Genomic DNA, 17708 nt, shown 5'->3' with positions numbered 1-17708 from the left:
GAAACGTAAACCCGCATTAATGATTGATAAGTCGACTAGTATATATAGTGAGTGTACACGCGGTGACATTGAGTTTATGGTAGGACATATTTTTATAACATTATAAATATGTGTTTGTGCAGCGGTTTTTTTATAATTAAACTTACGCGAAGTGCTCCTATATTTTATAATTGAAGTTTTAACTTCAATTTGAAAAAAAGAATATCTTTATATTACAGGTGCATTTGTCCTTTAGCTAGAATGTTTTGCATTATGTTTTACCGCGTGGCCAGGTTGAGTTCGGTAGCCTGGTGGACGCAGCGTTCAGCGGTCACGCCTACCACCGGAGTTTGATCCTCTACGTGGGTACAATTGGTCAGGTGTTTGCTTGGTACCACAGGGACCGTTACATTGTATGGACGGGGAGTGGAAGGTCCGGGGTTCGATCCCCACAGGGACCGTTACATCGTATTGACGGGGAGTGGAAGGTCCGGGGTTCGATCCCCGGCCGGGACCGTTACATCGTATGGACGGGGAGTGGAAGGTCGGGGGTTCGATCCCCACAGGGACCGTTACATCGTATTGACGGGGAGTGGAAGGTCCGGGGTTCGATCCCCACAGGGACCGTTACATCGTATTGACGGGGAGTGGAAGGTCCGGGGTTCGATCCCCACAGGGACCGTTACATCGTATTGACGGGGAGTGGAAGGTCCGGGGTTCGATCCCCACAGGGACCGTTACATCGTATTGACGGGGAGTGGAAGGTCCGGGGTTCGATCCCCACAGGGACCGTTACATCGTATTGACGGTGAGTGGAAGGTCCGGGGTTCGATCCCCACAGGGACCGTTACATCGTATTGACGGGGAGTGGAAGGTCCGGGGTTCGATCCCCACTTGTTGTTACCCTGTCTGGCGCTCGGCATTAAGGGGCTAAAACAAGGACTGGTCGGCTCGGAGTCCGTATACTGTGTCTGAGTGGGGTATTCATGTTAAACTAGGGCATGGTATCTCAGTGGGTCAGCACAAGAAAACAAGGGGCTGATCACTTGGTGGAGGCACTCGAGAGGTTTATTCAACTCATTTTTGATTCACCTCAATATTTGTTTCATCTCAGTGTTTGATACACCTCAGCGATTGATTCATCTCAGTGTTTAAGACACTAGTCAAGAATAATGTGAGCCAGTGAGTTAGTATTGTTTTACGCCGTATTAGCAATATTTCAGCAATATCACGGCGGGTGACACCAGAAATGGGCTTCACATATTGTACCAATGTCGAGGATCGAACGTTCGGCGTGACGAGCGAACGCTTTAACCACAAGGCTACCCGACCGCCCCTAGTCCGGACTAGTACAAGCAGACACACACATACACACATGTGCATGCACGTCAAGATATAAGTTTGATCGCGACATTAAACCCATTTCACATTACTTTTACCGTTGAGACATTGCGGGAATATTGCTACATGCGGCGTAAAACCTCACTCCCTCACACTGACGCCAGGCAACTCTGTGTGTCAGGAAATCGCAGCTTCACCGGGAGCGAGGGTCAGGTTCAGGTTGACAGTTGTTATATAGCAGTGTGTTTTCTTGTTTTACAGTTATTTTAGCTGTGTTAGATTGTTTTGTTGGGATTCGGTAGACGCTCGTTTCATTGTGTTTGGATAGTGATCAGTCGTCAGGAAGTGACTATATTTAGAAGCTGGTGTGCATTCTGGACCAACTCGTGTTATTCCGGGACAAGCCAAATAGCAACTCGTGCCCCGCTCTTGGCCATTTTTTGCGACCGGGTTCCGTGTTAGCGCAAACGGGCATACCTAAAACAATTGTCAGTTGTTAGCGTAATGGTTCACACATATTTCCCCATATATTATATATATTTCAGATGAAATTTAAAGCACATCGGGACCTGCGGAATTATACAATTTATTTCCGAACACATTTAACTGTGTCCTGGGTATATTTTTAGATGCAAGACAAAGAAGGGATTCTTTGACGAAGAACTTCAAATCATACGCGCTTTGTTGTTTAACGCCGCACTCAACAATATTCCAGCTATATGACGAAGGTCTGTAAATAATCGAGTCTGGACCAGACAATACAGTGATTACTGTCATGAATATCGATCCACACACTTGGGATTATCCCGTTTGTCGCCTTTTACGACAAGCATAGTCGCCTTTTACGACAAGCATAGTCGCCTTTTACGACAAGCATAGTCGCCTTTTACGACAAGCACAGTCGCCTTTTACGACAAGCATAGTCGCCTTTTACGACAAGCACAGTCGCCTTTTACGACAAGCATAGTCGCCTTTTACGACAAGCATAGTCGCCTTTTACGACAAGCACAGTCGCCTTTTACGACAAGCACGGGTTGCTGAAGACCTATTTTACTCCGGATCTTCACGGGTCGCATGTCCGACTTATCACCAGTGTAGTGCCCCTTTAAATACCAACACATCCTTATACACCAGACCTTCAGTGAGTCATGACAATATGAGCTGGTGACACAGAAGAATGTGTTTCTCATGGCTTTTTCACTTCAAATATTTCTACTTGCATTTATGGCAATGTACGGAGTTACACCCAATCTTGGCGACGGCTCAAGTATTCTGTCTGATTCCCACATCAGGTCCCAGCCTCCCAGGATGAGGCGGGTACAGACCCATCTCACCTGGGGACATCTGGGTCACACGTTATCTCCAGGTGCTGATGCAGAGTGATGACCCGGGTTATTATTGATGTGTTGTCGGGTGTTTGTTTAAGGCAAGTTATAGTGATATATTTCATAAATAAAAATAGGTCATATGACGAGAAAGGAACTTTTGTGTTAATGTCAGTCTTTCTAACGATGTCTGTGATTCTGTACGAATGCCCCATTATCTCATATGTGAAGCCGTTAGTCACTAGATCGGGTTCGACTCCCAAGATCGTTGTCACATGGTTGCGATGTCAACATTAGTACATTACTGTTCAATTATGAAAGATTTAAAATGTTCAGAAACAGCAAAAACAGAGGACGGGACCTTGAACTGGACCTGTGTACTGCAAAACCCCGTTTATAAGGACCCTATCAGTTGAGACAGCAGGGGCTACAGACATCACCATCCGGGATGTGACATGCATGAACCTACGTTTGTCTAAGGCATCAGCGAACACGTCACTGTAAAGGGGGCACGGTGGTCCAGTATTCTTAAGGCATCAGTGAACACGTCACTGTAAAGGGGGCACGGTGGTCCAGTGGTCTAAGGCATCAGTGAACACGTCACTGTAAAGGGGGCACGGTGACCCAGTGGTCTAAGGCATCAGTGAACACGTCACTGTAAAGGGGGCACGGTGGTCCAGTGGTCTAAGGCATCAGTGAACACGTCACTGTAAAGGGGGCACGGTGGCCCAGTGGTCTAAGGCATCAGTGAACACGTCACTGTAAAGGGGGCACGGTGGTCCAGTGGTCCAAGGCATCAGTGAACAGGTCACTGTAAAGCGGGCACGGTGGACCAGTGGTCTGAGGCATCAGTGAACACGTCACTGTAAAGCGTGCACAGTGGACCAGTGGTCTAAGGCTTGCTGTAAAGGGGAGACGGGTGGCTTGGGGTATGAGACTTTCTGTAAAGGAGAGACGGGTGGCTGGGGGTATGAGACTTTCTGTAAAGGAGAGACGGGTGGCTGGGGGTATGGGGCTTGCTGTAAAGGGGAGACGGGTGGCTTGGGGTATGAGGCTTTCTGTAAAGGGGAGACGGGTGGCTGGGGGCATGAGGCTTTCTGTAAAGGGGAGACGGGTGGCTGGGGGTATGAGACTTTCTGTAAAGGGGAGACGGGTGGCAGGGGGTATGAGGCTTACTGTAAAGGGGAGACGGGTGGCAGGGGGTATGAGGCTTGCTGTAAAGGGGAGACGGGTGGCTGGGGGTATGAGGCTTACTGTAAAGGGGAGACGGGTGGCTGGGGGTATGAGGCTTGCTGTAAAGGGGAGACGGGTGGCTGGGGGTATGAGACTTTCTGTAAAGGGGAGACGGGTGGCTGGGGGTATTAGGCTTGCTGTAAAGGGGAGACGGGTGGCTGGGGGTATGAGACTTTCTGTAAAGGGGAGACGGGTGGCTGGAGGTATTAGGCTTGCTGTAAAGGGGAGACGGGTGGCTGGGGGTATGAGACTTTCTGTAAAGGGGAGACGGGTGGCTGGGGGTATAAGACTTACTGTAAAGGGGGGAGGCGGGGGGGGGGGGGGGGGGGGGTCGTCTAAGCATGCTGTTGATCCTGTGTTCGGATCAAAGATTCGCAACGATTGTGATTTTACGTCAGCACCAATCTAGTGCTCGTGGGTTTACCGAAGTGATTCACGTCCCGGCTTGCCCTCCGTCATAGCCCTCCGACCAGTTACTTGCTGTAAAAGGCGACTATGTTCCTCTCAGAGGCGAGTGAGGGGATCGGGTGGTCAGGCTCGCTGACTTGTGTGATGCATGTCATCGTATCCAAATTACGTGGATCGATGCTCATGCTATTAATCACTGGATTGTCTGGTCCAGACTTGATTATATACAGATCGCCGTCATATAGTTGGAATATTGCTGCGTTTGGCGTAAAACAACGAGCAATCAGAAAGTGGGCCCCAGTTGGACCAGACTCTCCTCACAAAGAAAAAAGACTAACGCCGCCGAGGTGATAACTTTACGTCCTTATCGGTTGATGAAGAAGCAGATAGCCTAGTGGTATAACTAACCGTAGAGTTACGTCCCTTCGATGTGACAGGATCCATATATCTTGTCTGTTCATGTTCCTTGGTTTGTCAGCACCACAACGCGACGGTGCCTCTGCTTCCGTTTGGCCTCCGCCTTAAGCTGACGTGTAGTTGAATAATGTTCGTGTTTACAAGTACGTTCGTTTCTAAAAAGTCGGCAAACCTTGGCATGAAATGTCATAAACAAGTCATCAAACACGGCGTTTGATCTGATCTGCATCTATGCGCTTAAGTTAATTACATTTCCTCTACAATAAGCATCTGTCATTTAAGGAATGAAGTGTTACATCTTGACGTACATCAACTTCAGTGCCTCGCGTTAGCAAATTCCCTTAATCGCTCACGTGATGCATTGTCTTCAGCTGATGAACGGTAACAAATACAACTTCAACCTTTACTTTGACAGATACATAAATGATGACAACATAAACACAAAAATTATTTAAAGCGAGACTATATTAACGTGTGCTTTTATCGTGACGTCATCCGTCCCCCAAATTCAATTCGAAGTTACGTCCCTTGGGGCTACAAACGTAAAAAAGCTTTATTCACCTGAAATAGACATTTCAGTCAGTAAAGTTGGACTTGTAATGAAAACCACACCCGCTTGATGCTGAACATAGATTAACATGAACGTTCTGTGTCAAACTGAGGCGAGATGAGCTGCTGGTGCCAGGGATTGGGTCGACGCGATTGATGTCTGACGCAATACAGGACAGCGTGAAGCTTAGTGATTTCTGTTGATGAGTAGGTCATTATTTGTTGTAAATGACGTTCTATTTCAACGACTCGTCACTTTCATGATCTGTCTATACGTAATTGTGACCCGTGAAAGTCCGGTCTTCAGCAACCCATGTTTGCCGTAATAGGCGACTAACGGGATCGTGTGGTCAGGCTCGCTGACTTGGTTGGCGCATGTCATCGTATCCCAATTGCGTTTGTCAATGCTCATGATGATAATCACTGGATTTTCAGGTCCAGAGTTCGGCGTTAAACAACAAACAAAGAAAGAAAAGTAAGTGTATAATCATCACTATTTGACGTTATTTTCAGACATTGAGGAATTCCCCAAGATTAGTTCTGTATATCTCCGCTCGGTTGATGACATCATGCCACGTACTGACGGTCAACAGTTCGCTTGGTCGTGTCCCTCTGGGCGAGGTCAGCCGCTACTGTCGATATAAGTGATTAGATGTAGTCCCGCTGGTCGCGCGACCGTGACCTCACAGCATCGGCAGTGGAGCTATATTTAATAAACAGATGATACCTTCAGATTATTACAACCAGGACTCTAATTACAGCAGCACAAATGAGTTGCCCTGTCCTTGACGTGAAGGCGAGAGAGGACGAGGAAAGGTTCAGCTGGGTTGAGCGTCCTCCACCAGACAGTAACTTGTTTAAGGTGATTATACCGACTACGACCAGGCAGCTAATGTACAACACTATTTGGTTAACGCGGCAGCTTGTACAGACCAATATGTGATGATGTAGACTGCGTAAGCTTTATTAATGTCAGATTTTACAGTCTTAACTTGGCTCTCTATCTGATTACGGAGCTCTATAGACAGCCGTCACGTCTGTTCGACTGATTACCCTTTTAGGTTTCCTGTGTGTTCGGGGATTGGTGGGGAGGGGCACTGGTGAGACATTTGGCCATGACGTCAATTCCTGCAGACAATCACGTCTCACAGTATCTGTACATGTAGATGTGCCTCTGTGAAGACCCGGGTTAGAGTCGATCTTCAGCAACGCATACTTGTCGTAAGAGTGGACTGACGGGATTGGGTGGTCAGGTTTGCTGACTTGCTTGGTGCATGTCATCGTATCCCAATTGGGTGGATCAATGCTCATGATTTCAATCACTGGATTGTCTGGTCAAGATTCGATTTTTCACAGACCGCCGTCATATAGCTGCAATAATGCTGCGTGCGGCGTTAAACAAGAAACAAACAAACTATAACCTACCATATAATCACTGGATTGTCTGGTCTAGAGGTCTTACAGTCACATAACTTTATGCAGCGTTAAGCTACAAGGCAACAAACAAACAAACAGGTATCTGACTTTACACCCTCGTACGTTGATTTGAAGTTATCGAGTTGTTACTTTCTGATTTTGCAAATATGCATTTTCATGAATTTCATTGTTAAGGGGGAAGTTCTGTTTTAAATGAGGTAAAATTGGCGTATAAGTTTGAAATTGCAAAATAAAAATGGGCGCAGTGATATTCGAGTGCGACGTTTTCCTTTCCGTCCTTTCTCCAAGTTCACAGAATTCAGAACACATGATAACGGACAATCTTACGTGAGCAAAGCTGTTAGTTCTCCTTTCTCCGTCCTCCATGACTCAGTCCCAGATAAATCGTGATTCCTAGTTAATGAGTATCTAATCACAAGGCGAGCATGTATTTCTACACGCTAATCCTACATCAACTTAATGGATTTGTCACAAGACACGTTAGGTCCAAAGGGACTGTCTCAAAGACTCCACGTCATTTTTGAGCGTATATAGTGATCATGTGGACTTCCACTGACTTAACTCGGGGAGCCGGAGTTATTGATCCCGAACATCGTCGTAATACCACAGGGGAAAACACAAGTAGCCAGTAACGTCAAAACAGACAATTGTGTTGAATCTACTTTCGTTTTAAGAGAAAGAATCTTCAAAGCCAGGCGCTTAAAGCAAAAGAGGCTCCTTAAAAATATAATCTTAACTGAGAGCCGTATGAAATCTTCTTGAAAACAAATAATAAAACAACATTCACTACCTAACCAATGTTATGTTTGGAAATTACATGCAAGCTTTTGACACAGCCCCCAATAGGATATCGGACGCTTGTCCACAAGAAACAGCAAAGCCCTCATCGTCTGTAGGAGAAAAGCGATTCTCGTACATACCATGAGCCTAATGGATCCAATCTTCCGGGAAGCTTGCCATATTTCTATAATGATAGGCTCGAATCCCGGTTCACCCTGATTATGTTTCTAGGTTTGTCAGCACCATACCTGTGCTCGTGGGTTTCACCAAAGTGGTAAACATCTGAGACCTGCATCACTAGGGGCTTTCTCCCCATTTCACGCTGAAACGCGCCGAGATACTTTACAAAGCGGCATCAACTCACTCAGTCATCTTCCACATCCAGGACAGTGAGTTGTACGGGAATATTAAATATCGCTTTGATGCATAAATAATTATGGTTTTTTTTGTTTCATGACATCGTAACTTGTTCTGCTTTTGCACAGACTTCAATTTGTACATTCAAATCGTCCACACCTCAGTTCCTAAACCATGTTTTTCTTGTTTGTTTCTTTGTTTCTTTGTTGTTTAACGCCGCACTCAGCAATATTCCAGCTATATGACGGCGGTTTGTAAATAATCGTGCCTGGACAAGACAATCCAGTGATTGATGTCATGAGCATCGACATTGGGATCGATGACATGCATCAACCAAGTCTGCGAGGCTGACCACCCGATCCCATTAGTCACCTCTTACGACAAACCTAGTTGCCTTTTACAGCAAGTATGGGTTGCTGAAGATCTATTCTACCCTGGATCTTCACGGGTCCCATCTTTACTCAACAACAAAAGTTCCTGTGACACCAATATTTTAGTGTATTTTTCAAACAAGTAAAGTTTGGTTTTCAATATTGTAGTATATGTATGGAATCAAGTCACTAAAACGCAACTGCTACAGAAAAGCATGCATTCAATGCAAAAGTTGACTTTTATGCAAGCCCCATGCATTTCGCTACCGAAGAATGGGTAAAAAAACATGTGCGTTAACGGGATTCCATATGCATTGTTTAGCATCGTGCTGACAACAACCACCCAGAAAAACAACAGAATTACGCAAGTATTCAACATTACGAAATGCCATGCCTGTCCGAAAATGAGCGTCTGCGGGCCATTGGCCATGGTATGCTTGAAGCAGGATCAAGTCAACGTGATGATGCAAGACAATTAAACGTCCCCAGAAACACCATTTGGTGTTTATGGCAACGTTGGCAACAGACGAATCCTCGGAGTGCCAGGCAACGCGTAACCAATAATCGACAAGGCAACTGGATTCGAAAACACACCTACGAAATCGATTCCAGCCAGCAACAGTGACTGCAAGAAGTATCCCTGGCCTTCGACGAATACCTTCACAAACCGTACGTCGCCGCCTCAGATTTGCAGGGATTGTCGCAGATATGGACAGATATCCCACAGGACTTTGTGCGACGCCTGGTCCATTCCATGAGACGAAGATGTGTTGCTTGCATCGCAACCAGAGGTGGACACACGCGCTATTGATTTGTGAATTAACATTTTGGCATGTTCATGTTTTTTTTATGAAATCACGCATTTTCTGAAGTCAGTATGGCAAATTAAACCATTTGAACACTTACAGGAGTCTTTTATCTGTTGCAAACCGAATTTTTTTCAGAATTGGTAAAAACATAACTTTGCATTAAATCTTATTCAACGTCGCAGGAACTTTTGTTGTTCAGTATATATATATATATATATATCGAGAAGGGACAGCACGTATTACTCCTTCATGGATTCGAAACCGGGTCCTCAGAGTGATGAGCCAGTGTCTTATCCCCAGGACTATCCTACCGTCCCTCATTCACTAGACAGGGGGGGAGCGTTAGCGGAATATATGGACACTGTGCTGGAAACAGTGCAAGGCCGAGGTGTCCGGATCCTTGATCAAAGGGAAGCTTCAAACACTGAATTCTTCACATCCGTTAGAATCTGTCACTTCTGGTGTGCGGAGCGGTGTTGAGAACAGCCAAATATCCCAGCTTCTATGACAAACTCCGACCATTGCAGGGGAAGGCATTAGGGAACAAGGTGTATGAAACAACATCAGGTAAACAGTTTCACCATCACGTAGGGGCGGTCGGGTAGCCTAGTGGTTAAAGCGTTGGATCGTCACGCCGAAGACCCGGGTTCGATTCCCGACATGGGTACAATGTGTGAAGCCCACTTCTGGTGTCCCCCGCCGTGATATTGCTGGAATATTGCTAAAAGCGATATCACGTGTCAGTTTACCCCCCTCACCTCAATGCATTTGACCCTTATCATTGGCTTTCACGCTACGTGTGTCAACAACAGAACCCTCCTGACTGGTCCAGTCACCACCGTTCTCTTGAGGCCGTCAGACGTCTTCATCTTCTAATCGGCATCTTGTAATCGCTAAGGTCATGAGTTCTGATCTGTTGGGATGGTGGTTAATCTGCTCGAAGCCCTGGCGAAACCTCATTTTATTGGGAAAAGGAGGTCACTCTCATAACAATTAGCAGCTATTAGGAGCTTTTTCTTTAATGTGGACCCACTTTTTCTGTCATGTTGTGATCGAAACACGTGACACACATTTGTCAATAGTTAAGCTTTATTTGTTGGCTTAGTGGGTCCACGTGTGTGATGTATATCCTACGTATATATATAAATAGCAACATATATTATTCTCGCTTTGCTATATTGATGTGGGATGCTTAAATATTATTTATTTGACTTGGCGGTATCTCCACGATATGATGTTTGAATAGCGTCCTCAGCTGATCACTTTCATATGATAACAGAGTTTTTCGAAACCAGTTACAAAGCAGTTTCAATAATCTAAATATCGAGAGACAATGGTAAGCCTTTTCCAGTATAACGCATCACTTAAGTCATATTTAAGTCGCGGACCACGTGAACAGGAAAGTTATATGAATAAACTTGAATGGAATGTAGGACCGATGACTTTTCTGCGAACTTGTTCCATAAAAGGAATATCTCATGAATTTAAGCCCACGACCTAGATTTTGCGAGGTTCGTAGAGGTGAGTTCTGGCTGCTGTGGTTTAAACACATTAGAGCATTTAAATTCAATTGAAGTCAGAAAACGTTTTTTTTATATTGACAAAATAGCAAAATACAGCTTTTGGGACGTAGTGCATATTCAATCACTGGATTGTCTTTATGAAGACTCGATTGTTTACAGACTACCGTCATGTAGCTGGAATATCGCTGAGTGCGGCGTCAACCAACCATCCAACCAATTGCACTTTCGAATGGGCAAGCATAGTTAGCACCCTTCTCGAACCAGGGGCGGTCGGGTAGCCTAGTGGTTAAAGCGTTCGCTCGTCACGCCGAAGACCCGGGTTCAATTCCCGACATGGGTACAATGTGTGAAGCCCATTTCTGGTGTTCCCCGCCGTGATATTGCTGGAATATCGCTAAAAACGGCGTAAAACCAAACTCACTCACCCATTCACTTCTCGAACCACTGTTGATGCCTTTCACCATTCCACAGATGGGGAGTAGCTGACCTCCTTGTCTCCTTGTCTCCTTGGCCTCAATTGTCTCATACATCGAGCCGTGGTTGTAGCTGTTGCTGCCTGTAGTCCACCATCACCATGTGTAGCTTGTTGCCCAAACCTTGCCTTGCGGTTGGGACACATGGTGTATTCAACACTGCATAGAGTTCTGGGCCTAGATTTTCGAAACGATCTTAGCCCTATCGTAATAGGCTATCGTAGCCTATTTTCGAAACTATCGTAGCCCTAAGATATCTTAAGTTTGTCGTAAAGCTAAGATAGCCCTATACCTGTCGTAAGTTTATTTTATCCTCATCCAAGATGGCGGTATAATTTGCTCTGGACATTTTTCATGATGAAGATGACAATGATTTGATGACAAGACCGAGGATATTCCGAGACAGAACTCGTCCCCTCGATACGCTTGACGACTTCGAGCTATTCTCCCGCTACAGATAGGTGTCGTAGCTCTGAGCGATCTGCGACAGGTCTACGATTGTTTCGAAAATCTATCTTATCTTTGAACGTAAGTAGTTAAGATTTATCTTAGCTAAGATCGTTTCGAAAATCTAGGCCCTGTTTGCATTCAGGATCCAAGTGGTAAACCAATGTTTTTTACTACCCGCCCGTGAAGAGACCACCCGTTATAATTACTGTAATCTCGTATTACGCAGTGTTTAATACACAAGTTTCACTAACAAATATAGAATAGTCTCAACCTTCCTTTGCTAGTTCAGCGACGTTGGCTGTAGACATGATAGATCGTAAGTAAGGGTAAGACAGTGAAACAATATTTCAAAACCCAGGTGTTTGTTTCCATTTTACCAAAACCTAGCTTTTAGTCTTTTCAGGTATTTTATACATGTTGTATTTAAAAAAAGTGTTTTATATTGTTTATTTTTTATCTCTTGCCTGTCGTAATTCATAATATGTATGGTTCTGTACTTTTAAAACACAATGAATGTATACGTAATATGAATGAACCTGTCGTACTGAAGTGAGACACACATAAACTTGTGACTCTGCAAGTTTCGTATTTTGTTCTATGAATATATTGACTTGTTCTCGTTGTCTGGCCAGCGGTACATTTATTGGTCAGGGATTAACGTTACGTGTTCAATTTCAAATACCTAGCTGTCATTAGACATGCGCCTTTACAGTACTGGTACTTCCATAGTGACTTATGTTACTATAACACACTGGGCATACGTTATCTGAGTCTGACGCTACTGGCATACACTAGTCGGGGCGAGTCACGTGGCTGCTCTCATGCTGAGCTCGTACTGTTGTGCTACCATGTGATAACATTAACCTAAGTCTATATTAACATTCCCACGAAGCCAGGCTTTTGACATTATACCATTATACCAAAGAGTTAGCCATACCATTAGGCCAAGAGTGCTTCCATCACGCAGAAACAGGTACCGAGAGGCATACCGCTCGGACGTTGTTCTTGGCAGACATCACGGACTCAAAGTTTAGAAACATTAATACGGCGTAAGATAACATTCAACAACTTAATATTCCGAAAAAAACTATTTGATTATATTTTTACAAACCGAGAAGAGTACTTTGTAAAACGCCTGTGACCAGCGCACATCTGGCGGACTCCTGGACATCAATGTGACAACGGATGATAGCAGGGAACATGGAAGTTGACTTACAATTATCAACCGCGTTGTGTTTTTGTGTGCGTGATGTATTTCAAATTTTATTCGACTTCACAGTGAGGGTTGATGAGGAGGGACATAAATGTATATGTCCTTGTGGCATCCAGGGTGTCAAAGACCCCTGGCTTTTGCAAATGATAATTCCCTGAGAAATAACGTTACCCTTATAATATTGCCCCTATATCTGTAGTATTGCCGCCATATCTGTAGTATTGCCCCCATTTCTGTAGTGTTGCCCCTATATCTGTGGTATTGCCCCATATCTGTAGTATTGCACCATATCTGTAGTATTGCCCCTATATCTGTAGTATTGTCCCATATCTGTAGTATTGCCCCTATTTCTGTAGTATTGCCCTAAATTTGTAGTATTGCCGCTATATCGGTAGTATTGCCCCCATATGTGTACTGTTGCCCCTATATCTGTAGTATTGTCCCCATATCTGTAGTGTTGCCCCTATATCTGTAGTATTGTCCCCATATCTGTAGTATTGCCCCCATATGTGTACTGTTGCCCCTATATCTGTAGTATTGTCCCCATATCTGTAGTGTTGCCCCTATATCTGTAGTATTGTCCCCATATCTGTAGTATTGCCCCCATATCTGTAGTGTTGCCCCTGTATCTGTAGTATTGCCCCTATTTCTGTAGTATTGCCCTAAATTTGTAGTATTGCCGCTATATCGGTAGTATTGCCCCCATATGTGTACTGTTGCCCCTATATCTGTAGTATTGTCCCCATATCTGTAGTGTTGCCCCTATATCTGTAGTATTGTCCCCATATCTGTAGTATTGCCCCCATATCTGTAGTGTTGCCCCTGTATCTGTAGTATTGTCCCCATATCTGCAATATTGCCCCAATATCTGTAGTATTGCAACCCATATCTGTAGTATTGCCCCCATATCTGTAGTGTTGCCCCTGTATCTGTAGTATTGTCCCCATATCTGCAGTATTGCCCCAATATCTGTAGTATTGCAACCCATATCTGTAGTATTGCCCCTTTTGTATCCACGTGTAAAGACACAGGTTGTAAGATATTAAAGCCGCACGTTACACATGTGTTAAGGCTGACCCGGGCTAGTTCATTCTGACGGAATAACCGTGACTTCGCTGAGGTCACACATGCGAGGTCATTCTGGAACTTTCCTTTTCAACAACCAGACTATTTCGAGATTACACTTATTAAACCAAACAAGATCGTCACACGTATCGAATGGCTACACTACATATAATAGAGCTATATCCATTGGCCAAATGAGACTACAGATATATCATGGTGCCATTGAGCGTGATGCACCCGACCATCTTCGCGACTTTCCAATTGATTTAATGAAAAATGATAAGGTAAAATGAAGTCAGTTTGAACGCCAGTCAGTGACGTTGGATGCGCCGTCTGTGTCGTCATTGACGTCGGATATCCCGGCTGTGCCGTCAGTGACGCTGAATGCACCGGCTGTGCCGTCAGTGACGCTGAATGCGCCGTCAGTGACGCTGAATGCGCCGTCAGTGACGTTGGATGCTCGGGCTGTGCCGTCAGTGACGCTGAATGCGCCGGCTGTGCCGTCAGTGTCACCCTCAAAGTGTATGTTACGGCATTATTTCCTAAAGTGTTTCTGAATGAACACGAGCGACTGCACGACCAGATCACTCAAAGTGAACAGTTCCGATAAAAAATCATACGGACTTCGTGGAAGTGTTCCTTCTGATTTGTGGCCCAAAACATCCGACATGTGAACAAAAGCCTTCCGTCTGGATCTCCAGCGTACAACGCAGTGTGTAGTTCACGGTTGTCTTTTCTTATTCTGATGGTGACCTTGCCCTTTTGTTTGAAGCTGCCACCGACTCGAATTTGTTGATCTTCACTTCAGAATAGGGTCGTACACTCAACATGAACGTCTGTGGCGAGCACCCTGATTTCCCTCTTCCAAAGTGGTACTGACTCAAAATAAATTCAGCTGACAGATCAAGGAATCATGTTGACTTCACAGCGGGGATACCGGCGGTGTGAGTGACAGACTCACGTCCGAGATACACTGTAGAAGCGACAAAACACAACACACAAAAAGCAGGAATATTTTGTCAATGCGTAAGCAAAGAAATGCCAACAATGCCCATGTTTGGACATATATCAATATCCATGCGCACTCAGATTTGCAACCGGTTTCGGTTTGGTTACATGTCATTTTTAATTGTGTACTTTCTATGGCATCTGACCGACTTTCTGTCGTTTTTTAAAAATAGTATCTAACGATAATGAGTGTAGTGTTCTCTATAAATATATCATATTACCCCAATATCTGTCACACTGCCCCTATATCTGTAACGTAGCTAACAGCGGTCAATAACCTCACTTTGTCACTCCCATTCACTCACCTCACCACACGAAATACAGTGTTTCCCAAATGTATGCATGTTAGGAAATCAACGTGTCATCCGAGGCCGACATGACCAACGTTTTACATTTATTACGCAGGTCATGAAATAAAAAAGTATTCAAGTCACTATGAACATATACGACAGAGGTGTGAATATGGCCATCGTTTTCATGTATTTTCTAACGTGTGAAATAATAATGTTGTTCTTAGATAACACAGGTTTCACCACCTTGGAATGGTGTATGACATTGTTTAGAACTATCCTATGTTTCATACGCCTCTAAATGTTCCGTCATAGGTAAATGGTATAGGTCAGGTAATATGGCCGGCAATAGTGTGCATGAACCGGGTCAGTGATGTAAAAAGGTAGTTAGTAACATATGGCGGGGAGATTCACTTTACCACCGACTCTTCAATCTTCCCGTGTACACTGAGTATTTGTTAACCCAGACGTCATCCACGCACTACATTGACTTTCTATCATGTTACAATATCACAATGGCTTCTTTGGGAAGGCCTTTTATTGAAGTGCACTGTTGGCCATAGGCCTATGATGCGAACGGAAGATAGCTCGAAAGAAGTTCTATCATGTGAAGGTTGTGGGTATGTCGTGAAACTTTAAACAAGCTTAGCGTGCAGGACCACTCCCACACACGTTTACACGTATGTGCACGGGGGGTATAGTTGGACTCTTATGTATCTAATGACTATACTTGGGAACAAATATGTTTATTTTAAGGAAATAAGTATGTTTCCATAACATACCAATCAGCCTGTCCTCGACATCTGACACCCTCAGAATAATAAATAGTTAATTACCAAGTAAACATCGGTCATAGTATGCCTTTCCAAATGTATTTGCGTGTGTTTCAGTGGTGTAAAATCCGGCGTTTGGTCAAGTGTCTCTATCAGTGATGAAACGGACCGGGTTCACAAAGGTATTTCAGGCGACAACAGTGAAAGAGTAGCTGCAGTAGATGAGCCTGTCTTACACCCATCAAAGCGGGATTGATCAATCTCCCGTCTGATACGCGATCGCGAGTGCCCCTGGCAGGGTATGATGGCGTATGAAGATGACAGGTGCGACTGTATCAAGATATACTAGTATCTCAATCACATTGCTTGTGTTAGGTAAGTAGCAATAGTACTAATAACCTGGCGTTTTGTAACCATTTACTGAAAATCTCTCTGATTTTCAAAGTGGAATACAGGCAGAACTGTGTTTAACACGTTCGCTATAAAAAAAAATGAACTATTGTCTATGTACCATCAGACATCTATTTACTTTCTGCTGCTCGGTTTTTGCCAACACAAGGAACATACAGTGAGCCATGATTCTGGAAAAAAGCAATTTTATAAAGATTGGTTTCCAGTGCTGTCTTGAACGCTGCGTTTGAGGAGATTGTCCTGATAGAGATAGTGTCTTGGAACTGCTGCAGCGAGTGCTGGGTCTCCCAGTGGGGTTGTGATGCTGATGGAGGTAGTAGCCTTGAACTGCTGCAGCGAGTGCTGGGTCTCCCAGTGTGGTTCTGATGCTGTCAGAGTTATGTCATAGAATAGGCTGTATTTGGGTACACCACACCACACCAAGTTTCTACAAATGATGGATGACTTCCATTAAGCTCGTTCACGTCTTGATGATAAATCCAAAATACATTTGTTCATTTACCTCCAGATGAGAAAAGTATCCCAAGATATCTGAATAATTCAACCGTCAACACCTTTTCAACTTCATGAAACCATGTTTCATATCTCGATAGAGGTCCATCGCTTCTAAATACACAATATTAGTCTTGTCTAGATTTACTTTTAAACCCCATACACCCGCATACGATTCTAAAATATTAATTTGTTTCCATAACCCAAATACTACATCAGATCCAAGTATAACATCATCTGCAAACATCAACGACAAGTTTTCAAGTACAGCAGGGCATAAGAGTATCCCATATTTACAGTTGTCTACAATGTCCATAGATAATTCTTTGATAAAGAAGGAGAATAAAAGAGGGCTTAATACACAACCTTGCTTTAAACCAATGGGACAGTTAAAATATTCACGGCACACACCATCGCTGCATCTTACACATCCTTTGACCGAGGTATAGATGGCTTTAAGAGTTCCTAACATCTCCCCTCTTAAACCAGGAGCGTACAAACAAATCATCCAAAGCTTAATACGATCAACAACACGTAACTATGTACGTCAACTTCACCCTTGTTAATTGAGATATATAGGAGTACGTCCATTCCACATCACCACACGATCTACCATTATACATGCAAACATAGGAATACAACAGCTTATGTACTTTACGCTAGAAGGCGTTAACCACATTATCGTTGGACTGTCTGTGATTTATAGGAGCTGGCTGTTCCTCGGGAAGACTGGGGTCGAGGCCTGGTGGTCAGGTGTCCCTGGTGGATTATTCCCCCCACCTCCAGGTCCCCGCAGATGATGACCTCACAGTCATGGTCAGCGTGGCCAGTCAGCCACTGGTCAACTGTCTCTGCGGCCGTGTTCTTATCAGCTGCAAGATGGAATGCTGAACCGACAGGGAGGGCATAACTTCCAAACAGTAAAATAGCTTCAGTGTCACAAAATTCCCCATCAATCTTTAAACATACAACGTTATCTATGTCAGTTGCTATATGTGGTTATT

The 17708-nt window shown here is 44.3% G+C and overlaps 1 protein-coding gene across 1 annotated transcript; it reads left to right on the top strand.

Annotated features, from left to right (window-relative positions):
* The first annotated feature begins 2550 nt into the window (after window positions 1-2550).
* On the top strand, window positions 2551-4010 carry LOC125375888 (keratin-associated protein 19-2-like). The gene is made up of 2 exons (XM_048386823.1): window positions 2551-2686; window positions 3526-4010. Exons 1-2 carry the CDS (start codon window positions 2551-2553, stop codon window positions 4008-4010), a joined length of 621 nt encoding a protein of 206 aa, XP_048242780.1.
* The last annotated feature ends 13698 nt before the right edge of the window (window positions 4011-17708 follow it).

The sequence above is a fragment of the Haliotis rufescens genome, unplaced genomic scaffold, assembly GCF_023055435.1.
Source record: "Haliotis rufescens isolate VD_foot unplaced genomic scaffold, xgHalRufe1.0.p SCAF_61, whole genome shotgun sequence".
Lineage (NCBI taxonomy): Eukaryota > Metazoa > Mollusca > Gastropoda > Lepetellida > Haliotidae > Haliotis > Haliotis rufescens.
The sequence above is the reverse complement of the archived record's forward strand: the minus strand, read 5'-3'. Positions and strand labels throughout refer to the sequence as shown.

Excerpts from the sequence above, each read along its gene's own strand:
- LOC125375888 (XM_048386823.1), top strand. The coding sequence starts at position 2,551 with ATGTACGGAGTTACACCCAATCTTGGCGACGGCTCAAGTATTCTGTCT. Across the intron at positions 2,687-3,525 it reads GGGTCACACGTTATCTCCAG|TGGACCAGTGGTCTAAGGCT; the intron begins GTGCTGATGCAG and ends AAGCGTGCACAG.